The 25,036-nt window shown below is 38.9% G+C and overlaps 1 protein-coding gene across 1 annotated transcript in view; it reads right to left on the minus strand.

The window, feature by feature from the left end:
• The window catches only part of LOC134347073 (lysine-specific demethylase 4C-like), a 394,026-nt gene that overhangs the window by 210,558 nt on the left and 158,432 nt on the right, over window positions 1-25,036 (minus strand). The window contains exons 9-12 of the mRNA XM_063049177.1: window positions 18,325-18,530; window positions 17,740-17,987; window positions 8,510-8,889; window positions 4,206-4,332 (exon numbers count right to left, since the gene is read on the minus strand). Coding sequence (XP_062905247.1) covers window positions 4,206-4,332; window positions 8,510-8,889; window positions 17,740-17,987; window positions 18,325-18,530 — 961 coding nt within the window. The remainder of the gene's footprint in view (window positions 1-4,205; window positions 4,333-8,509; window positions 8,890-17,739; window positions 17,988-18,324; window positions 18,531-25,036) is intronic.

Here is a 25,036-nt window from a genome sequence, read left to right on the forward strand (position 1 = left end):
TCCTGCAGCTTTAAAAGGGCTGTAAACAACTGGGCTGCTTTGCCCTATACAACAGTAAGTTTCCTGAGGGCTGTGTGAAATACACGCATCCAGGTAAGGAATAGTTTTTCCATCTTCCATCTTCCTTCTGACTCATGACTCATGACTCATAGATGCAGAGCCTGTTAGTCCCTTCTCTTGTAATCCATAGCATTTATGTGGAAGGTGTTGATGATGCTGATAAGTGGAATGTCAAGAAAAGGTAATTTGGAGATGTTAACTTCTGACGTTTGTGTATCACGAATATTGTTTGCTAATTATCAGTCTAAGCTTGTACACTGTCCAGACTTTGCTTCATGAAAATCATACAGAACCCAGGCTAGGTGAAAACAGCTGATTTCCTTTCCTGAAGGACATTCGTGGGTCAAGTGATACTAGTTCCTTACAACAAATTTATTTAAGTTAATTCCCCAGTTATTGCAGTGTGATTTGAACTCAAGAACCCAGCACACTAGTCCAGGCCTTTGGATTTCTAACCAAGTAACATCCATGCTTCATTAAATATTGTCTTCCACCCCATTGTCCCTCACAACCTCCCAACCAATGGAAATAGTTTATCCCTTCTTATTTCAAGCAAAATTTTTCATATCCTCTTAAACATACAACTTTCCAAAGACATGGAAAATATAATGCATTACTGATCCCAGAGTTAAAGACTACACCCGAGGCAAAACCTTACATGTGTAATATTTATAGCCGTGCAGTGAATATTGTGTTCAAGTCTCTGAAGTTAGACTTTAACTTGTGCTTCAGAATCAGACACTAAAATTTGCTTAACAGATAATTTTGTTTGGAATGTACCAAACTGAATAAATTTGGAGATAAAATTATAAATAATTAACCTGTAAAATGGATATTCATGAAGTCAGTTTTTAGATTATCAATTTTTGTTTATAATCGATTAAAGATCTTGGGTTGCTATTAATAACCACTCTGATATTGTTATATTAATCATTCCTGGAAGATATACAAGTAACTTAACTAAGCAATTGAGAAATATTCAACTAAGACGGGCTAAAATGAACTGCAAATAAATGCTCATCAATGAATTCTTCACAGTTCATCACTGTGAAGAGATTTTACACGACAAACACCATATGGATATTGTAAAGCACTCCGGTTTGAACCCTCTGCCTCAATCCTGATCTACATTTCCCAGTAGCTTCTCTGACAATTCAACTTTGTTACAGCATATTAAATTGCAATTTTACTCAATGATATCAAATATATAACTAATACTAAATCAATGAAACCAAGAGCAATCTTTAGTATTAATGATATATTACAGTACTGGCCTAAGTGCATTCCAATTCTGGATACAATTTCAACACCACTTGTAACTGTTTCCTCAAGCATTGGTTCAATCAGGTTTGTTGTTATCTAATAATATTAATATGTTTAAGATTTATTTCTCCTCAGTATCTTGTACATATTTTTCTCCTATATAGGTACTGGATATTTCAGAATTCTCTTAAGGTTAAGAGGTGAGTACATAGTAGTGGTGGGTGTAAGGCAGGGAGGAGCTGGAAGCATTACTCAAGTGTCCAGACTGTTTGGTTCTGCAGCCTTGAAACATATCATGTCGAACTACTAAGTCTTGTGTAACTTGCAGAAACTGTTCTAATCATTCTTTGATTCACTAGTAGTTTAATGCTGTAACAAATGTCCAACTTCTAACAAATCCATGTTTGATTTGGCAGCACTGAAGTTGGAACCAATTATTTTTGTCAGATGATTAATTAAAGCGAGGATAATTGGAAGATGATTATGGTTGTCTCAGGACAATTAACTCCAGAACATTTTTGCAGTATTTCCTCAGAGTCTGGAGAGATCCAATCTCTCTCTCAATAGTTTACATATCTCTTTTCTGGACCCAATTCACATGTCCCAAAAGCTGCCAAGCTCTTTCGAATGTCAGAAGACCATAGTCCGACTTTATGAAAACTGTCTCATCCCACAAACTGAAGTCAATGTTCCAAACGCAAGAAACGTCTTTCCCAGTGCTGCCTAAAAGGAGTACTGTAAAGATCTTCTGCTGAGATCTGCCTGGCTCTCCACAGAGAAATCTCCGTAGCTGGAGTACTCTCAAGTGAAAGCTAGCAAAGCCTTGCACTCAGCAGAACGTCAGTCCTGGGACACAGGCAGTTCATTCCTCATGGAGCTTATCAGTCTACCACAATCACCTGTTCAATTTAACCTCTCAGGCTAGAATATACACTCACTGTCCTTTAATACCTAGCAAGGCAAATTTTTAATTGAATTAATTTAGGTTTAATATTAATGTGAGCATTTTAAAATAGTGAAAATTTTAAATGTTAAGAACTTTAATTTCCACTTTGGGAACAAGTACCAAATCATTCTGAATACGAAAAGCATTCACATGCAATAACAACGATAACTTCCATTGCTGGTGAAGTTAGTGGGGCAGATCTGAGCACAATGCATTCTGGTACTGCTCAGGTCTTAAGAAAAATTGCAGCCTTCCAAGATCCTTAACATTTTAGAAATCCCAGCTTTCTAAATATGCAGGTAATCACTTTAATAAAGCAATCCACAAATAAAAATGAGATCAACAGCCAAAACTGTACACATACAGGATTGTGTACCTGCTGTACTATGGAACTACATCATCTTTCTACTTAACAGGATAAGTTCTTTTATTTATACGTGCTTCAATAGACAGGGCAATGGGGTCTGAAATGGCTTCCTGAAACTGAATGAACCAGGGAGAGACACAAAGTGACGTAAAATGACAAATTGAGAACCAAAACTAGAGAGTTCAAGGATGGAAATTTCTCAGATGTGGCAGCCTCAGAACATCATGATCCACCAGCATTTATCAGCGTTTACAGAAATCTTTAGCCTATCTAAATTAAGAAGTACTGTAAACCTGTCAATCCATGTTTCTTTTCAGAGCTTCAACTAAGTTCATCATACATAAAGTATATCAATTATCATTTGGGAAATTAGGACAAATTAGATGATCAGGGCTGGTAATTATAATTCAAATTCAATGTTTATTATATTTTCTGCAGAACTACTCAATAGACTACATTGCCACTATAATTATGAATGCAGTGCATGAAAAGACTCAAAGCAAAAAGCTATTTCAAAGTTTTTGCCACTATTTCTCAGAATCCCAATAGACAAGTGTCTTTCTTCCCGTCTCCATGCTTTACTGGAAAAGATACACAAGTGCCATTTGGCTTGTCTATAAACATAGCAATGTATTCTATGTCATATGACTAGTTTCTAACAACCTAGGATCTTACTGAGGCAGTCAAATATTGTGTATTGCCCTAAGTCTTAGCACTATATGAAATAATACAGATAATGCCAAATGCATCCAGATCATTGATAAAATGTAAATGCCATCAACTACAAATGCATCAACTATCTTACTTAGTGTGCACAAAACATCACAAGTTTGCTAGAGAGGGCATCAGGAACAGAAGTTTTGTTTCAAAGCTGGTCAAATCTTTGCACAAGCCATCAGTGAAGTTAGCAGTAACTGCCTTTTTGATGCAGCTAAACAATATACAAGTTCAATTTCAAGTTTATTGTCATGGTCATATATACACAGAGTATAAATGCCATGAAAATTTGCTCCTTGCGGCAGCAGCACAGTACATTACAAACATAAATTATATAAAGTTAAATTGGCACAATTTACATATAACTAACAGAACAAAATAAAAACAGACATAATAACTTTGGTGCAAGTTGAGGAAAATATAATCTGAGGTAAAATATAGTCCATGGCAAAAGTCTACCATCATGTCCTTCATTATTGAAAAGGCAAAGTCTATTAACAAAATTTATTGTGGAAATTAATTATTACTGTAAATAAATTCAGCTAATGAATTTGGATCCTGTTGTTAATCTGAAGGCGAAAGAGCTACTGTCAAACTGGAACCAGAATTTGAGAGCACTATGCAACATAAAATTTCAAAGTACAGATTATTGAAAGTACCATAAACTACAACAACATACTACAAAAAATAGAGTCATACATTAGAATTTGCTTGAGAGGATGTAGAATGTTTTAAACTGCATATAATAGTAGAACAAATTTTACACACAATATGTGGCATTAACATCTTGAGTATGTATTACAATATACACAAGGGCAAACATTTTTTCACACTGATGTAAATGCTACTGACCTTCATCACTAACCAATTCTTCCTTGACTAGAGTTGAAGGCGATCTAGTTGGTGGTTTACATAATGGATGTCGTCGACACTTGGCTGATTTCTTCTTCCCGACACTTCTGGTGAACTGCTCTGGAAACTAAAATGAGGAAAGTTATTTTCATTTTTTATTGAAATCTCTAGAAAACAGTGTACTTAATGGGTCTTAAAATGTAATTAATTAGAACTGAATTTTACAACATTGAAAATTGTTACATTACTAATTTTACAGTGACAATGAGCAAACAACTCGCTTTGGTGCAAGCTACCTAATTTTGAATTATTCTTACCCGAATTAATTAGTCGATTATTAGTTAATTATTTAACTAAATTTAGACAATTCATAATTATTCAATGTCATTTCCAGTACACAAGTGTAAAGGAGAATGAAATAAGTTACTACTCCAGATCCAAAGTAGCACAAAAACAACGCAATAAGATAAAGAATAGAATAATAAAAAACACAGTAAATATAAATACATAGGATAGCTTATATACATAGATTGATTGTACGTCCATAAATTGCCGCTAGACACAGGAGTGTCTGTGTATAAGGTGACTCTGACAGGAATTGATAAAGTAGTGGTGGTGGAAGGTGTGGAAGAGTGGGTTGGTGGGTGGTGGCATTGGTCAGCCTTACTACTTGGGGCAAGTAACTGTTTCTGAGTCTTCCACAATAAAATATTTTTTAAAACAATTGTTTTTTAAATTTGTCCAATAAATGGTTAATCAAGACATTTCAATTAGAGGATTGGGGAATGGTTTAAGGGCAATGGAAACAGTGGATACATGGAAGTACAACTAGCCTCAAGATAATGAAAGGCAAAAAGACAACAAAGGTTGACAGAAAAAGAAATGGGGACTGGATCAGTCTAAATTCTACAGAGCAAGAACCTTTGAGACACAGCAGATGTATGTGAACCTTCATTTAAATTAAATAATAAATATTATTCTACTTGCATCTGAAAATGAATTGAAAGACAATATATTTTCAAGAATTTTTAATTCTTCCACTGAACAGACAACAGTGAAAGTGAATGTTTTATCATAAACTTGAAAGCACTCCCTGGTGTTTAAAGTGTTTTGTAAACATTCAAATTTAAATTACTGTGAACATGATCAAAATTCAAAGGCTCAGCAAACTAAGTTATAATTGTGCCTTTTAGTTTATTAACAAATTGGTGAATTATAGCTACCACTACTTTCCAAAGATCAGTGAGAATTATGACATAATAATGCAGAGTCATAGAATCATAAAGCACAAAAACAGACTCTTTGGCCCATCACGTTAATGCTGATCTTTTCGCCCATCCATAATAATTCCATTTCCTCACATTAGATCCATATACTTCTATGCCTCACCTATCCTAGTGAATGCATCTCATTTCACCACTTCCCTAGCAGCGAATTCTAGATATCAGTCCCACTGTGTTAAAAAAAAACCCTCAAATCCTCTTAAAATTTTCTTCTACTCACTCTTATATACCTTTATCAGACCACTGCTCAGCCTTCTTCATTCCAGGAAAAGCAAGCCCTCCCTATCCAATAAGTACAATCCGTCAATTTTCCTTTTGTTTTGAGGATATTGGAGGAGATTAGAATTTTGAATGAAATTCCATTAAGACTAACTCTTATGTGCATGGCATCACATAAACATATCTCTTCAAATATCAAGAATCATCTAAATATTGGTAACAGGCATACAGCTGAATGCAATGGCAGCCAAAATCCTTAACACTTATCTATTGCATATAACAAGAGTGACTATAGTTCAATAAGTATTTCAGTTGCCCTAAAACTTTTTGAATATCCTGAGGTTGGGTATGTTATTACAAAAATGTGAAAGAGTACAACTGAGTGAGTACTTCCAAATATCTTTCACCTTCATCCCCTGAATTGGCTGCCACCGTCTCTGTCATGTCCTCTAACACTACTTGCTGCCACTAATTATTGCACAGTACCCCTATCCATATTTGTTTAAACAATGGTGACTACATTTTTCATTACCAAGATACAAAGAATCAATGTTACAAATTTAACATACATTCTTGTGAATTCAAAGGCACTTCTTCTTCTTTAACAACATTTAAAACTATAAGATTGACTGAAGAACAACACTGTCTCTCAGATTATCCTGAGCTGAATATACAATTTTATAATTGGTGGGTCAAAACATTGGACCTTCCAGCCCAACAGTCCCTTCACTACAAAGACTGCAGATGATCATGAAAGAGGCTCACAACCACCTTCCCAAGGACAGTAAATAAATCCTAACTACATTGCATAAGTGAATTTTACAAGCTCAAGTCATGGGAAAGCTTAACCCTCAAATGCATTTTAAAGGATCTTGTTTTATTTTAAGATCCTCAATAATTTTAGATTATCATTTCCAAACCATTTCTCCAATGATTATTAGTTCAGTTCTAAATCCAGTCACAAGTCTTTGCAGCCTGAACTTTACTTATGCATAATGCTCATTTCAAAGTGTCTACAATTACTGAAGATATGTTAAATATGATTTTAAGTTTCAAGATGAAGTTGCCAGCTGAAGCAACAGTTTAATATATTTTTCGTTTCCACCTCAAGTACTCTGAACGATTCTTGAATCCGCTCACTGCAAGGATCTTACATCAAATATGTACAGCCTTAACCAAGCTGACAGCACATGACTTGACAGAAAATAATTCTCACTGCAGAAACATCAAATGGACCCTACAGCAGGAATGAAATATAAAAAGCTTCACTGAGCTATGTCAGTTCTATATAAAGCATCAAAATAAAATGATCAAACGATACGACACTTGAGAAAGCCACTCAACTAAACATACTGTGGCGATGGCTTTTCAGTTCTATCCAATTAATGCTTTTTCTTCACAACCCTACCAACGAGGAAGATCCCTTCAGTTATATGTTATTTCCATTTTATATATAGCTTTTGAACTTAGTCCCACCACTCTTTCAAACAACATAAAAAACACACCTAAAAAGCAACTCATGTTAAAAAAGATCCTCATAATTCTACTTGTTCTTTTAGAATTCATCTTGAATTTGTGTTGGCTGAATACCAATTATTCAATCACTGGAAGTGGTTTTTCTTTACTTATTCCATCAAAATAAACATGCTTTTAGTATCGCAAACATGAGGAAATCTGCAGATGCTGGAATTTCAAGCAACACACATAAAAATTGCTGGTGAACACAGCAGGCCAGGCAGCATCTATAGGAAGAGGTACAGTCGACGTTTCGGGTTGAGACCCTTCGTCAGGACTATCTCTTCTTTCAGTTAGTCCTGACAAAGGGTCTCGGCCCGAAATGTCATCTGTACCTCTTCCTATAGATGCTGCCTGGCCTGCTGTGTTCACCAGCAATTTTTATGTGTGATGCTTTTAGTATCTTTATTAAAACAACTCTTAGCCTACACTCCTCCAAGAATAACCATCCTGCTATTTCTAGTCTCCCTATAACTTGAGTCCCTCATTCCAATCTGGCAAATCTCCTCTGAGCTTGCTTCGTATTCTGAAAGACTTATAAAATCTTTCTAAACTGTAGTGTTCAGCACACAATAATATTTTAGGCCTTATCAGCTTTATAAATACTTACATTTGTACCCAAACCCCATACTAATAAAGACAAGATCTGGGGTGGGTTTGGAGAAATGAGAGAATTAGGGAGTAGGAAGCAGAGAGGCAGAGAAACACATGCAGCTAAACATTTCTGCTGAAAAACTGATTCTACTCTACTCAAGGTAAATATTAAACAGGTGAGAAACAATTATAATTAGATACTGATTCAGATCCTGCCTGATGTATGGACTGCTATATTCTTGGTTGCACTTTCCTACTTATTAAATTAACAGCATCATTTTATTTCCTATGGCAGTAAATTAATAATACCAGTTTTGCTGATAATTTGGGCTCTTGGTGAATTCAGTTAATACAGGGAAAGTGAGTGACAGATGTTAAATCAATTGTCTGTTTCATTTCAGTGCTTACTGATCTTGCAGCACTCAGGACACTAACTTCAATCAAAGCTGAAACAGTATAAATTCTTCAGAGAAATATTTACAAAATTTGTTGGGAAAATGGCAATGGAAAAAATTCAGCAATCTGGTGGTTCAATTTTTCCAAATATGATTAGCAACACTTAGCTATGTCATTCTGATAAATTTGAACACTATTAATTAAATGAAATGATCATTATCTATACCAGAGGACAGAAATGATTACACAGTAATTTATTCCATCCACTCTTGGACATATTTTTAAAGACATTATTACACTTGGTACTTCTCCAGGCTCCAAGCCATTTTCTTCACTCTCAGTTTCACTGGAGTCCTCCTCTGTGGACACACTACTCGTTTCACATCCTTTCCAGCAACTGTGTTCCACTTCTGCGGCAACATCATCAAAAGTGTTCTGACACAACTGTTCCTTCCTGCCGAATGCATCCGTCTCCTTGGACTTCTCTGGACACTTGCTCTCCCATTTGACTTTAAGGCCAAGATTTGCACGGTCCAGGCATTCTGAAGTGATGTCAACTGCATCATGTTTGGTTATTGGTGTTAATGAAAAACAGTCATTCACTTTCCTCTTTCCATTAGCTTTATTTCCACACTTGGCGCTGTCAAGACTGGACACTGATTCTGCTTGGAAATTGTCTGCAGGTGAAAAGAATATTCAATTTCAGTTGCAACATGAAATATAGTTGGATGAACACTACAGAATAAAAAGTGTTTTGTGCTATACAGTTACTGTAAAAAAAAATCCATTTGATGTGCTTCAAATAACTATTCCTGTAAGACAATGTAGAACATTTACCAAAATGTCAGCAAACTAAATTAAATCACTATTATGTTTAAAAAGGATGCCAAGAGGTTTCCAATCATATAATCTAGACTGTGAGAAAATCAAGGGAGATGCAAAACTGAATTACGCAGTTTGTGGAGCATTGCGAAAATAGATTTAAAATAAGGGTGCAATTTGATGTCCAGGCCACTCTGGGTCAGGGATTAAAGCAATGGAATTAACTTGTAGAATATCGATCAATCCACTAATTGTTCAAAACATTTGTCTTCAATGGTTGAAATATTATTTTGGGTTCTTCTACAGTGAAAGTGTAATACTGAAGTTGAATACTTTAAGATTAGTCAATGCCAGAAAGGCCAAATATATTCTTCATTATCCTGAAGCTTGTATGAATATGCATTAGCACTACACAATGCAATTTGAAAAATTCAGTAGCACGCAAGATCTCCTTGCAGATGCAAATCATCATCACCACCAGGATTTTTTTCCAGCATCAAGCATCAACCATCCATGGCTTCCAATCAATAATATATTCATCAGTTGTGCAGCTGGGTGGACCGTTTATTAGGTTCAATGTTCAATGAAAATTATATAAATAGATGGCCACATAAATTTCTGCTTTAATAGAATTTGCCTGTTCTTCAATTTTGAAGCAGAAGCCAAACAACCAAGGACCTATCATTTTAATGCATCAGTCCAGCTAATCCATTGTTGCTTTATCACATAAATTGCAGCTTGCTTGAAGTCAATGTGAACACTTAACTATTGTTTCAAATTTTTCAGTGATGAATTTGCGTAGAAATTTTTTTAGTCAGAAGGTGGTGAATCTATGGAATTTGTTGCCACAGGCAGCAGTGGAGGCCAAGTCATTGGGTGTATTTAAGGCAGAGATTGATAGGTATCTAAGTAGCCAGGGCATCAGAGGTTATGGCGAGAAGGCGGGGGAGTGGGACTAAATGGGAGAATGGATCAGCTCATGATAAAATGACGGAGCAGACTCGATGGGCCGAATGGCCGACTTCTGCTCCTTTGTCTTGTGGTCTTGTGGAACTACAATACATTCTTCAGAATACTCCAATAAATTTAATTCTTGATATTAGTGGTTACAGGATACAGGTTACAGGTCAAGATTATTTGTGGCAGAGTAGAGGGTAATCCATGACAAAGAGAAAAAATATAAGATCGATCCAGGAACAATAATCTGGAGAAAGGTAATCAAGCAAACAGTGTTAATAAAAACGAGGAACAGCAAAACACCAGATAAACATTGTATAAATAAAATGAAGCGAATCTTCTGCTGCCCCAAAACTGCTCAGGGTCCCAGACCACACTGTCTCAGGAGATAGTTTTCTGCTAGAAACCCAGTCTCTAGGCCCCAACATATCTGCAAGGCCCCGTGCAGCACTCCTCGCTGTGTAACTAGCTGGCTCTGCGGACTCAGCGTGCTTGACAACAAGTGAAGCTCATCATCGGGGAAGAGGTAAAGACCCACACTCAGTGTTTTAGAAACAGCTTTTTTCCCTGAACAGTCCATGAACACAACTTCATTATTCCACTTTTGCACTATTTATATATTTTGTAACTTACAGTAATTTTTATGTCTTACACTGTACTGTTACCACAAAACAACAAATTTTAAGACACATGTCAGTGATAATAAACCCGATTCTGATTCTAGTCTCCAGGCTCACCAGCTGTCAAAGTTGTCACTATTGAATGTTTGTGAATGTCACATTTTGACTTTCAAAATCACCCAAATACTGTTAAAAATGTTTTTTTAATTAGAAAATTAAAAGACTGAAAAGCATAATTAACATCGAAACTAAAAAGCTTCATTTACTTTTACTCGAGCAGTTAGTTTCTCCCATTCTGTTTAATCGAACTAGTCTAACATGGTTCAGGGCCAACTGAGGAGCACCCTGTGATGTCGGCTTTCCACCCATGGGCATCAGTGCAGTGTAGGTGTCCATGGACTACCATTTTGTTCAGGGGAAAGGTGCACTTTGTATTACTTTTGGAAATAGCCCAATTACAGCTTTATCTGCCAGCAATATAGCTGGGATTGTCTAATGGTCAGCTGAAAGCAGGCAAACAATAATGTCAAAAATTATTCATGGAAGAGAAAAGTACTGTATTTTACAAAACTGAAAGCAAACTTGTGTAGGTATGATGATCAACATTATAAACAAAAGAAAAGCACCAGAAACAATCATGTCTAGAGAAATCAGGCGAAATAAAAGAGCAAATGAGATTGTTCTGGCAGACAAGGTGAAAGAAAATCCCAAGGGATTTCTATAGAAATATTAAGGGCAACAGGATAGCAAAGGAAAGAATTGGTCATCTTATAGATTAGTGTGGTTATGTATGCATGAAGGTGAAAGACATGGGAGAGATCTTAATTTTTTTTGCATATTTATTCAGGAGACAAGGTCTGCAGAGATGAAGCATAAGAGTAGCTAGGTTATGAATCATATCCTGATTACAGAAGAGGAGGTAGTTGCTGTCTTGAGAAAATTAGGCTTGATAAATCCCCAGGGCCTGACAAGGCATCCTCCTAGAACTTGTGGGACACAAATGCAGAAATTGTAGAGGGCCTGGCAGAGATATTTAAAATGTCTTTAGCCAACGGTGAGGTGTCAGAGGACTAGAAGAGAGCAAATTTTGTTCACCGTTCAAGAAAGTCCAATAAGCAGGGAGATTACAGGCCTGTGAACCTGATGGCAGTTGTGGGTAAATTTTTGGGAGGTTTTCTCAGGGACAGGATACACAAGTATTTTGATAAAGAGGACATAAAAATATTTGATCAATCCTAATTATGGATCGTCAACATGGCTTTGGCATGGTAGGTTCTGTCTAACGAATTCTGTAGAGTTTCTCAAGTACCAGCAACATCCTTGTAAACCTTCTCTGCACTCTTTCAACCTTATTAATACCTTTCCTGTAATTTGGTGACCAAAACTGAACACAATACTCCAGATTCGGCCTCACCAATGCCTTATACAACCTCATCATAACATTCCAGCTCTTATACTCAATACTTTTGATTAATAAAGGCCAATGTACCAAAAGCTCTCTTTACGACCCTATCTACCTGTGACGCCACTTTTAGGGAATTTTATATCTGTATTCCCAGATCCCTCTGTTCTACTGCACTCCTCAGTGCCTTACCATTTACCCTGTATGTTTTAACTTGGTTTCCCCTTCCAAAGTGCAATACCTCACACTTGTCTGTATTAAACTCCATCTGCCATTTTTCAGCCTAATTTTCCAGCTGGTCCAAATCCCTCGGCATGCTTTGAAAACCTTCCTCACTGTCCACTACACCTCACCTCCAATCTTTGTATCATCAGCAAATTTGCTGATCCAATTTACCACATTATCATCCAGATCATTGATATAGATGACAAATAATAATGGGCCCAGCACTGATCCCTGTGGCACACCACTAGTCACAGGCCTCCACTCTGAGAAGCAATCCTCTACTACCACTCTTTGGCTTCTTCCATTGAGCCAATGTCTAATCCAATTTACCACCTCTCCATGTATACCTAGCGACTGAATTTTCCTAACCTCCCATGCGGGACCTTGTCAAAGGCCTTACTGAAGTCCATGTAGACAACATTCACTACCTTCCATTCATCCACTTTCCTGGTAACCTCCTCAAAAAACTCCAATAGATTGGTCAAACATGACCTACCACGTACAAAGCCACGTTGACTCTCCCTAATAAGTCCCTGTCTATCCAAATGCTTGTAGATTCTGTCTCTCAGTACTCCCTCCAATAACTTACCCACTACCGACGTCAAACTTACCGGCCTATAATTTCCCGGATTACTTTTCGATCCTTTTTTAAACAACAGAACAACATGAGCCATTCTCCAACCCTCCAGCGCCTTACCCGTAGACACCGACATTTTAAATATTTCTGCCAGGGCCCCTGCAATTTCAACACTAGTCTCCTTCAAGGTCCGAGGGAATACCCTGTCAGGTCCTGGGGATTTATTCACTTTAATTTTCCTCAAGACAGCAAGCACCTCCTCCTTTTCAATCTGTACAGTTTCCATGATCTCACTACTTGTTTCCCTTAATTCCATAGACTTCATGCCAGTTTCCTTAGTAAATACAGACGCAAAAAAAAAAATTTAAGATCTCCCCCATTTCTTTTGGTTCCGCACATAGCCGACCACTCTGATCTTCAAGAGGACCAATTTTATCTCTTACAATCCTTTTACTCTTAATATACCTGTAAAAGCTCTTTGGGTTATCCTTCACTTTGACTGCCAAGGCAACTTCATGTCTTCTTTTAGCCCTCCTGATTTCCTTCTTAAGTATTTTCTTGCACTTTTTATACGCCTCAAGCACCTTATTTACTCCCTGTTTCCTATACATTTCATACAACTCCCTCTTCTTCTTTATCAGAATTGCAATATCCCTTGAGAACCAAGGTTCCTTATTCCTATTCACTTTGCCTTTAATCCTGATAGGAACATACAAACTCTGCACTCTCAAAATTTCTCCTTTGAAGGCTTCCCACTTACCAGTCACATCCTTGCCAGAGAACAACCTGTCCCAATCCACGCTTTTTAGATCCTTTCTCATTTCTTCAAATTTGGCCTGCTTCCAGTTTAAAACCTCAACCCTAGGACCAGATCTATCTTTATCCATGATCAAGTTGAAACTAATGGTGTTATGACCACTGGAACCAAAGTGCTCCCCTACACACACTTCCATTGCTTGTCCTAACTCGTTTCCTAATAGGAAATCTAATATTGCATCCCCTCCAGTTGGTAACTCAATATATTGATTTAGAAAACTTTCCTGAACACATTTTACAAACTCTAAACCATCTAGACCCCTAACAGTATGGGAGTCCCAATCAATATGTGGAAAATTAAAATCCCCTACCACCACAACTTTTATGTTTCCTGCAGTTGCCTGCTATCTCTCTGCAGATTTGCTCCTCCAATTCTCGCTGACTATTGAGTGGTCTATAATACAATCCCACTAATGTGGCCATACCTTTTCTGTTTCTCAGCTCCACCCACAAGGACTCAGTAGACAAGCCCTCTAATCTGTCCTGCCTGAGCACTGCTGTAACATTTTCCCTGACAAGCAATGCTACCCCCCGCCCGACCTTTCATTCCTCTGCCTCAATCACGTCTGAAACATCGGAACCCTGGAATATTAAGCTGCCAGTTCTGCCCCTCCTGTAGCCAAGTTTCACTAATTGCTATAACGTCATAATTCTACGTGTCAATCCACGCCCTCATCTCGTCTGCCATCTCCGCAATACTCCTAGCATTGAAATATATACACCTCAGAAGATTTTTACCACCACTCACAACCTTTCTATTAGCGGATTTGCTTGAACTTTTAACATCATTTATTTTCATCCCAGCCCCACTGTTAGCTCTGGCACTCTGGTTCCCATCCCCCTGCAAATCTAGTTTAAAGCCTCCCCAACAGCACTAACAAACCTCCCTGAAAGGATATTGGTCCCCTTGTAGTTCAAGTGGAACCCGTCTCTCTTGTATAGGTCCCACCTGCCCCAGAAGAGATCCCAATGATCCTGAAATCTGAAACCCTGCCCCTGCACCAGTTCCTCAGCCACTTGTTCATCCTCCAGAGCATCCTATTCTTACCCTCACTGGCACGTAGCACAGGTAGCAATCCTAAGATTACCACCCTCGAGGTCCTGCTTTTCAACTTCCTACCAAGCTCTCTATACTCACTCTCCAGGACCTCCTCACTCCTCCTTGCTATGTCAATGGTACCAATGTGCACCACGACATCTGGCTGATCACCCTCCCACTTCAGAATGTCATGCAATCGATCAGAGATATCCTTGACCCTGGCACCCAGGAAGCAACAAACCATCCTGGATTCTCTGTCACGACCACAGAACCTCCTATCTGTACCTCTAACTATCGAGTCCCCTATCACTACCACTCTCCTCTTTTTCCACCCTCCCTTCTGCACTGCAGACAGGTAAGTCATCCCCCCCACCAGTATCCAATGTGGTATACTTGTTGTTGAGGGGAATGGCCACAGGGGAACCCTGCTCTGCCTGCCCTTTCCCCTTCCCTTGCCTGACAGTGACCCAATTTCCTGTCCTCTACTCCTTTGGCGTAACTACCTCCCTGTAGCTACTATCTATAATCTCCTCATTCTCCCTAATGATCCGCAGGTCATCCAGCTCCTGCTCCAGTTCCATAACGTGGTTTGTTAGGAGCTGCAGCTGGATGCACTTCTTGCAGGTGTCGTTGTCAGGGACACCGGAGGGCTCCCTGACGTCCCACATCCTGCAAGAGGAGCATTCCAACATCCTGCCTGGCATTCTCTCTACTCTAAACAATCTGGACAAAAAACTTACCGGAAACTGCCCTGGCCTCTGCCTGTTCTCGCCGAAGCCTGTTGAGCCAAAGCCGCCCCACTCTGCTCCCTCTCACTCCGCTGTCCGCTCACAACGCTGCCTGCTGTATAAGGTGGTCTGTTTTTAAACCTTGGCGTGCTACGTCACGTGCCTGCGCAGTGCAGACCCTTCTCCCCGAGCAGTGTTTTAAAAAAAAGACTTTTTGTACCCAATTTCTTCACTCCCTTCTTCTCAGCTGCTTGCTTCAACTGAAACAATGGGCAATTTTTATGGAAAAGGTTGTCAGGTACAGTTGAGGCAGATTGCCACGAAACACAAATAAAGAATAATTGAATTCAGAGTTCCTGGATGACAACAGAGGTAAAATAAAAAAGAAACTGCTTATTATAAGCAGTTATAAGCTGTCCTGATGAAATCAGCCCAAAATGTCAACTGTTTACTCTTTTCCATAGATGCTGCCTGACCTGATGAGTTCTTTCTGCATTGTGTGTGTGTTGCTTGGATTTCCAGCATCTGCAAATTCTCTCCTGTTTGCTTATTATAAGGGTTGGGTTGTAAATACCTATGAAAACCAGACTGACTACAAATGAATGAGGGGAAGTAAAAACTAAGAGAGTGTATTAGAAAACATTGGCTGCCAACATTAATGGAAATCCAAATGTATTCTATAGGTGGATAAACAGAAAAAGAGTAATATATGGAAAAGCAGGAATATTATTTGGGAAATGAATGTGGATGCTGAGGGCTGTATTAAGACACTAAATGAGTACATCAACAGGGAAAAAATGGTTCCAAAGTAGTACTGAAGGATAAAATAGTTGAGACAGCTGATATATTAAAAAAATTATAGAATGTCGGTTTTGGAAAAGTTGGCTGAACATAATGTAGAGACATCACAGGGCAAAATGGATTATTAAAGTAAGTCGGCACAGATTTGTTCAGGACACAATGTATTGAATGAATTTGACAGAAATTTTGATAAGGTGACAGAGTCAATGTAGCATGCAAGAATTTCCAGAAGACTTTGATAAAATGTTAGTAGTCACATCAACAAAGTTAATACACATGGCAAAAAAGAGCAACAGTAGCATGGATATGAAGTTGGTTAATTATTGAACAATAGTGTAATGGTGAATAATTTCTTTTCAGACACTAGGTATATAAATAATGGCATTCTCCAGGGATTGATTTTTGGGACATCTTATTTAATTTATATGAATGACCTAGACCTGGGGTATAAGCCACAATTTCTCAATTTGCAGAAGATACAAAATATGGTAGTACTTGAACTGCAAGGAGAACATCAATACATTGCAGCAAGATACAAACTAATTGGCAGAATGAGCAGGCACATGGGAGTTGAAGCATAACAGAGAAATACGAAACAATTCATTTTGATAGGAAGAATGAGGATAGACAAAATACTTTTCAAAAAGAATTGCAGGGGTAGGGAAACATGAAGATACAGTCATAGAAAGTGGCTGGGCAGACTAAGAGAGTAGTTAACAAGGCATAAGCAATCTGGACATTATTAATAAAGACATAGGGGTCTAAAGGAAGGGATGATGCCGAACTTTTATAAAACAGAGGTCTGACCTTACTGAGAGTACTTTGTTCTATTCTGGTCATCTCCATACAGAAAAGATGTAGAGACATTACTGAGGACTAGAAAAAATTTACATGAAAGATTCCTGGAATAAGGGACAGTGGTTCCTAGGAAAGAATATAGAGGCAGACACTGTTTTCTGAGTAGAAAATAAAGCTAAGGGGAAATTTGATAAACATATATAAAATGAAAAGGGAATCTGGACACAGTGGGTAGTGGAAAGCTGCTCCCATTGATGAAGGGTTGAGCATTAGAGATGATTGGCATGAAATAAAATGGGAAAATTAATAGTAACATAAGAAAACCCTTTTTTATTTCAATACATGGTTGGAACCTGGAATGCATTCCCTTGTGTGGTGGAGACAGGTTTCAATGAAACCTTTAAAGAGGGAATTTGATAAACATGCAGTAAAGAAAAAAAGAAAAAGATGTTAAGATGGGGGGAGCCATTTAGGGTGGAACTAGTGAATTAGAAATGGCGTGCCAAATAGCCTTCCTAAAGGCGTAACCATTATAAAAAAAAATGCACAGAGCACTAATGAATTGGAAACCTTACTTTCCATTTTGTACCACAGAATACAATTATATGTTGACCCACTGAAAGTGACTTAAGACATCTCTGAAGATTAAGTAACAAAAAAACAGTGAAATAGTTAACCTGACATTTCAACAATCCGCAATGAAAGTGCTTTGAGAAAGAAACATAATTCTTTCCCTTCTCACCTGATAACAGATCTTTATCCAATGCTGTCTGATCCAACTGCATTTCCTTACAACTTTCTTTTTCAGGACTCATTACAGCAACATGGCCAGACTCCTGTTTCTTCACTTGACCATTAGAGTTTTCGTCAACATTGATACCATCTGTAAGTGGCTCTGCTGCAGTTGTTTCTTTGGCCACAGGACCACTGAACATATTTTCATCATCTGGACATTTTATCTTCTTAGATCGAGTTCTGAACTGATAGACACTGTAGAAGATAATGATTCTCAGGTTGGAATTGTCCTGGATAAAATTAGCTATATTCTTATGAACAATTTCAATTACCAACAGATTTGATATTTTATTTATTCATTTTGATATATAAGCAATCTGAGATTATGAATTAATACTAAGTTTGAGATTATTATGGAAATATCAATGATATTTTTGATGACAGCTATTTTACAAGTATTTATGACATTTAAGACTACATTCAAAACCCAAATATGACACTTGCATTGCAGTGATATAGTAATTAAAACATGTGTTGGGAGATTAGCTATGGAATTTTACCACACATGTACTGATTCAGAATTATAAAGTACCTTTTCACAGACATTCCAGATTTCCTCTGAGTTACTTTTCTTTGCTTTTGCCAATTCTCCAATTCGGGAGTTGATTCTGGAGTGGGTTTTGTGTGATCAATGGTTTGAAAATCCTTTCCTTGTTTCCAAAGTGAGTATCTACTTGGCTGAAATTTCTCTACGAAGATGTCCATGGATATCTTAACCATGTCCTTCCTACATGTGCACTAAATCAAGAAGAAATATTGCATTTAATAATTACATATGGCACCCAAGTTATTTTTTATATTCAGGACACAGGCTCCATTCACTGACGACATGAATTATGCGGAATAGGTGGTGGATGTTCTTGATCAGTCAAAGCAGTTTGCCACATCTCATCAGTGGTCAGTTAAACATTAACCATCGCAGTTAACAGAGTCATATGGATCAGCTTGGGTTTCCGTCACAAAAGGACTTAACATATGTTTGACTTCACAACTTGCTTCACTGATAAAAGCTTTTTATTTTTTCTTTTATAATTCAAATTCACCAAATGCAACATTTATATGAGTAGAAACAAACATGCTTGGTTGGTTAACAAGAACTACAGGTGTCCCACGCTTTTTGAACGTTCGCTTTACGAAACCTCACTGTTACGAAAGACCTACATTAGTACCCTGTTTTCGCTATCAGAAGGTGTTTTCACTGTTACGAAGAAAGGCAGCGCGCGATAAAAAATCAGCGCGCCAAAAAATCAGTGCACGATAAAAGGCAGTGCGCGCCCCGAGCAGCCGCACTCCCCCAGATTCTCGCCGGCATTGCTTAAACACGTGCCTATGAGTAACCGTTAGCAAGATGAGTTCTAAGGTATCGGAAAAGCCTAAAAGAGCTCGTAAGGGTGTTACACTTAGCGTAAAACTAGACATAATTAAGCGTTTCGAACATGGTGAACGAAGCAAGGACAAAGTGAGTTTGGCTTGTGGAAGCTGACGAAGATGATGTTGAAGAGGTTTTGGCATCCCATGACCAAGAACTGATAGATGAAGAGCTGATGCAATTGAAAGAGGAAAGGATAACAATCGAAACTGAATGCAGTAGTGAACTGAACGTGAAGCAATTGATACACATCAAAGTTGCTGGTGAACGCAGCAGGCCAGGCAGCATCTCTAGGAAGAGGCACAGTCGACGATTCAGGACTCTCGTCCTGAATCGTCGACTGTGCCTCTTCCTAGAGATGCTGCCTGGCCTGCTGCGTTCACCAGCAACTTTGATGTGTGTTGCTTGAATTTCCAGCATCTGCAGAATTCCTCATGTGAAGCAACTGCGTGAGATTTTCGCTGCAATGATAAAGTACGACTTTAATTTTGAAAGGGTACGTCGGTTTAGGAGATATTTGCAGGATGGTTTGAGTCCTTACAAACAACTGTATGATAGAAAAATGCGCAAGGCTCAGCAGTCAAGCAAGCCTTCCACATCAGCCACAGCAGACGATGAACATTGATCTTCGACATTGAGGCGGGCAGTCATATGAGAAGATGAGCTGCCTGCCCTGATCGATGATGAGATGACACCCCCGTGTCCCACCACCCCAACCCCCAGGCCCCGGACAGATACTGTACCGATTCGCGGAGAATGCAACGGTAGCCGGGAGGCACACAGCGCATCTTTAAGAAAAAAGCCGGAATAAACAAGCTAATTAATTAGGTGCCTCCAACATGTAATTGTCGGCCCAGATCAGTGCCGATTTCCGATTGCATCACCTCTGATCTGGGCCAACAATTACGTGTCGGCAGCACTTAATTAATTAGCATGTTTATTTCAGCTTTTTTCTTAAAGACGTGCTGAGTGCCTCCCGGCTACTGCTGCGTTCTTCCTGGCAATGTATCGGGTCGGCGGCCCGGAGGGTGGGGGCCACTGCACCACCCAACCTGCGACGACTCAGTCTAAAACACCATCATCAGTGTGTTCGGCAAGCTGTCTTCCCAATTCCGGTAAGTGATACTACACTGTACATACAATATTTCTACTTTATATAGGCTGTGTATTTTTACGTGTTATTTGGTAGCTTTGGCAGCCTCATAGCTTAAAGGTTACTGGAGAGCGCGTTTATGCCAACAGCGCTTGCGTGAGATTTTCAGCCGAGAGCGCTTGCATGAGATTTTCACTACGGAGATCTGTGCAGGCAATCGTTGTAGAGAAGTATTTCTACTTTATATAGGCTGTGTATTTATCATATCATTCCTGCTTTTACTATATGTTACTGTTATTTTAGGTTTTATGTGTTATTTGTCATGACTTGGTAGGCTATTTTTGGGTCTGCGAACGCTCACAAAATTTTCCCATATAAATAAATGGTAATTGCTTCTTCGCTTTACGACATTTCGGCTTACAAACCGTTTCATAGGAACGCTCTGCCTTCAGATGGCAGGGGAAACCTGTATATGCACTTATCTATCTACCAGTAGTCACAGTCTTCATCATTTTCTTGATCATGAGTGGAGACAAGTAGCTTATAAACAAAGCAAATACAGGACTCCTAAAATACACATGATTATTTTGCAGTAGAGATAAGAGATTAGAGTGTTGAAGCATATAACTCCTTACATGAGATTTTTGTATCAATGGCAATGGAAGAGTTTGGGATAGATCCCATGTACAGTGGGTCTTTCTAATAAATACCTATCTAGAGCCATGAGTTTTGAACACATTTTCTGTTTAGAGAACAGATTCCTCATCCATTTCTGCAATCTTGAAATGTTTATCTACACACAAAAACACATGATCCAATTTAAGATTACAAGAATTATATTGTTTTAGTTCTCCTCATTCTTCGTATCAAATTAATTTGTTCACTAATGCCTGCATTAAGACTCTTAGGACCTGGAGAAGGGTTTTGGCCCAAAACGTCAGCTATGCATTTCCATAGGTGCTGCCTGACCTGCTGAATTGCTCCAGCATTTTGTGTATGTTGCTTTGGATTTCCAGCATCCGCAGAATTTCTTGTGATTTGGACTCTCATTTTATCTTGAAGTGCAATGTAAATACTTCTTAATATAACAGTGTAGACGAAAAGGCAGCCCATAACAAGTAGAGATCACCAAACTAATGGAGGTATATCAACTATGTGTGATAATCCTTCAAATTATGCAAACTATCACCATCTCTACAAAATGTCTTCCTTCACTCCCTTCTGCTCATTAAGTCATATTTGAGAACTAGGCTCAGAAATACTTCTTTCATGCCTCTTCATTTCTATATTTTCCAAAATAAAGTCTTAAATTTTCCCTTTGACCAAACGTTTTTAATCATAGTCGGACTATCTCCATGTTGTTGGCTCAAAGGCAAATTCAGCTGACCATGCTTTTCTGAAACCTCTTTTCTAAAAACACAATTTAAGCTGTCATTTAGTGGTCAGGGTAAATTTATGAACAGGAAATATAAATGCAAAACCTTAATTTTACAAAAAACATGTTTTAATACATTTGGAGAAGCTCCTTCAGGATAAAAGTAAACCTGTGACAGTTGAACAGGAAATCTTCAAATCAACCAAGGGAGAGGAATAGCAAACCAAACTGATGAATGGGATGAAAAGGTGAAATAGTGTACTCAAGCCTACTAATGAATTTGAATATCTTGATATTTTTTCTGTATTTTGTGTCACTAACACAAACTCAGTGGCTACTTTATTAGGTACAGGAGTGAACTGGTGTGGTCTTCTGCTGCTGTAGCCCATCCACTTCAAGGTTTGACATGTTATGAATTCAGAGATGCTATTCTGCACACCATGTTGTAATGCATGGTTATTTGAGTTACTGTCACCTTCTCTCAAGTTGAACCAGACTGGCCATTCTTTCCTAACTTCTCTCATTAACAAGGCATTTCCACCCACAGAGCTGCCAGTGTCTTTGATTTTCACACTATTCTCCATTTGATTTTCCCACCATTTTCTGTAAACTCTAGAGACTGTAATGCTTGAAAATCTCAGGAGATCATCAGTTTTATAGATACTCAAACCACCCCATCTGGCACCACAATCATACCACAGTCAAGGTCACTTAGATCGCATTTCTTCCCCATTTTCTTGTTTGGTCTGAACAAAAACTAAACCCTTTGACCATGTCTGCATGCTTTTATGCACTGAGTTGCTGCCATATAGTTGGCTGATTAGATACTTGCATTAATAAGCATGTATACAGGTATATCTAATAAAGTAGCCACTAAGCTGTGAAGATATTAAGTTGTGTATGTATTGAATGAAATCAAATTCAATAGGGCAAAAATTGGCTTATATGTAACTCCTACAAAAAATATCAAAAAGAATAACAGACACAATCACATCTCATAGCTTCCCAGAGTACCCAGATTATGGGATTAACACTTGGCAAAAAATGCAAAGAAATCAGTCAGATTAGAACCAGAAAGAGGTAACTGATCATGGAAGAATGCTGATGAATTAAATGACTTTCTCATTTCCATATTAATAGTCTTTGTGCATCACCACAACAAACAACACCAATATCATATCTCAAGCCGATTTGACATCCCTCCAAATGAAAAGCTGAAGCTTAATGATCAATATTTTATTTTCCATTCTACTTAACATTGTTACAGCTGCCTTATCAATACACTCAAAACACTGGCGGAACTTAGCAGGTCAAACTGCATCTATGGAAGTGAGTAAACGGTCAACGTTTCGAGCCGAGACCCTTCTTCAGGACTGGAAGGGAAGTGGGAAGATGGCAGAATAAAAAGGTGAGGGGAGAGGAAGGAGGCTAGCGAGAAGGTGACAGGTGAATGCAGGTGGGTAGGAAAGGTAAAGGGCTGGAGAGGAAGGAATCTGATAGGGGAGGAGAGTGGACCATAGGAGAAAAGGAAGGAGAAAGGGACCCTTCAGGAGGTGACAGGCAGTTGAAATGAGCTAAGAGTGGGGAATAGAAGAAGAGGGGAGGGGGAAGGAAAAACTTTTGACCAGGAGAAATTGATATTCATGCCATCAAGTTGGAGGCTACCCAGACAGAATATAAGGTATTACTCCTCCATCCTGAGGGTGGCCTCATTGTAGCACAAAAGGAAGCCATGGACCAACATGTCAGAATGGAAATGGGATCAGAATTAAAATGTTTGATGACCAGGAAGTTCTGCTTTTGGCAGATAGAGCAGAGGTGCTCAAAAAAGCGGTCCCCTAATTAACGACGGGTCTCACCTACATAAAACAGGCCGCAGCCAGAGCACCAGGCACAATAGACGACAACAGCAAGATTCAAGGGTGAAGTGTTACCTCACCAGGAAGGACTGTTTGGGGTCTGAATGGAGATGAGGGAGCAGGTGAATGGGCAGGTGTAGCACTTTGGCCATTTGCAGTGTTAAGTGCCAGGAGGGAGATTAGTGGGGAGAGACGAATGGTCAAGGGAATCACAGAGGGAGTGATCACTGTGGAAAGCAGAAAGAAGGGGGGAGGTAAAGATGTTTGGTGGTAGGACCCCTTTGGAGATGGTCAAAGTGGTTGAGTGCGAAGGTTCATGGAATGGTAGGTTCGGACAAGAGGAACTGTTAAGGCAGCAGGAAGAAGGGGTGAGAGCAGATATTCATGAAATGGAGGAGATGTGGGTGAGTACAGCATCAATGGTGGAGAAAAGGAAATTCTGTTCTTTGAAGGAAGACATCTCTGATATCCTGGAAAGGAAAACCACATCTTGGGAACAGATGTGACAGAGGCGACGAAACTGAGAAAAGGGAATAGCATTTTTACAGGAGAAAGGTGGGAAGAGGTATAGTCAAGATAACTGTGGGAATTTGTAGGAATTAAAATATGTCAGTCAACAGTTTCTACAGAGATGAAGACACAGAGATCGAGAAAAATAGAGGAAGGTTTTGGAAATGGACCAGGTGAATTTAAGGGCAGGGTGGAAGCTGGATGTAAAGTTGATGACACTAATAAGTTCAACATGGGTGCATGATGTAGAACTAATGCAGTTGTCAATGTAGCGGAGGAAGAGGTGGGAAGCATTACCAGGAAAGGCTTGGAAAATGGACTGTTCTATGCAGCCAACAAAAAGGCAGTCATAGCTGCGGCCCATGCAGGTTCCCATGACTCCTTCTCAAGTCTGGAGAAAGTGGGGGGAGCTGAAGGAAAAATTGTTGAGGATGAGGACAAGTTCTGCCACATTGAGGAGGGTGATGGTGAAGGGAAACTGGTTGGTTCTTTCAGTGAGAAAAAAGTGGACAGTTTTAAGGCCTCCTTGATAGGGGATAAAGGTGTATAGGGACTAGACATCCATGGTGAAAATGAGGTGGCTCAGGGCCAAGGAATTGAAAGTTAGTGAAGAGATCACGAGCACGAGAAGTGTCACGGATGCAGGTGGGAAGGGACTGAAGCAAGGGGGATAGAATAGAGTCAAGGTATGAGGACATGAGTTCAGTGATGCAAAAGCAGACTGAGCCAATGGGCTTACCCAGACAGTCAGGTCTGTGGACCTTGGGTAAGACACAGAAGCAAACAGGCAAGATAAAGGAACTATGAGTTAGGTGGCAATGGATGGGCCCATATAGCTGACATTCTGTTTAATCTTAACCTAGTGGTTTGGAAAATAAATCTGTTCATTGCAGTACATGTGACATTCCATAGAGTTTCAAATAGTGGCCAGAAGTCAATAAGTTAAGATTGTGAAACCAAGTAGCACAATGACAAACAATGTAACCCACAGACTGACATCACCATTACCAATCTGGGTACCAAATGTCCAAAGTTCAC

Source organism: Mobula hypostoma, chromosome 5, assembly GCF_963921235.1.
Source record: "Mobula hypostoma chromosome 5, sMobHyp1.1, whole genome shotgun sequence".
Taxonomy (NCBI): Eukaryota; Metazoa; Chordata; class Chondrichthyes; order Myliobatiformes; family Myliobatidae; genus Mobula; species Mobula hypostoma.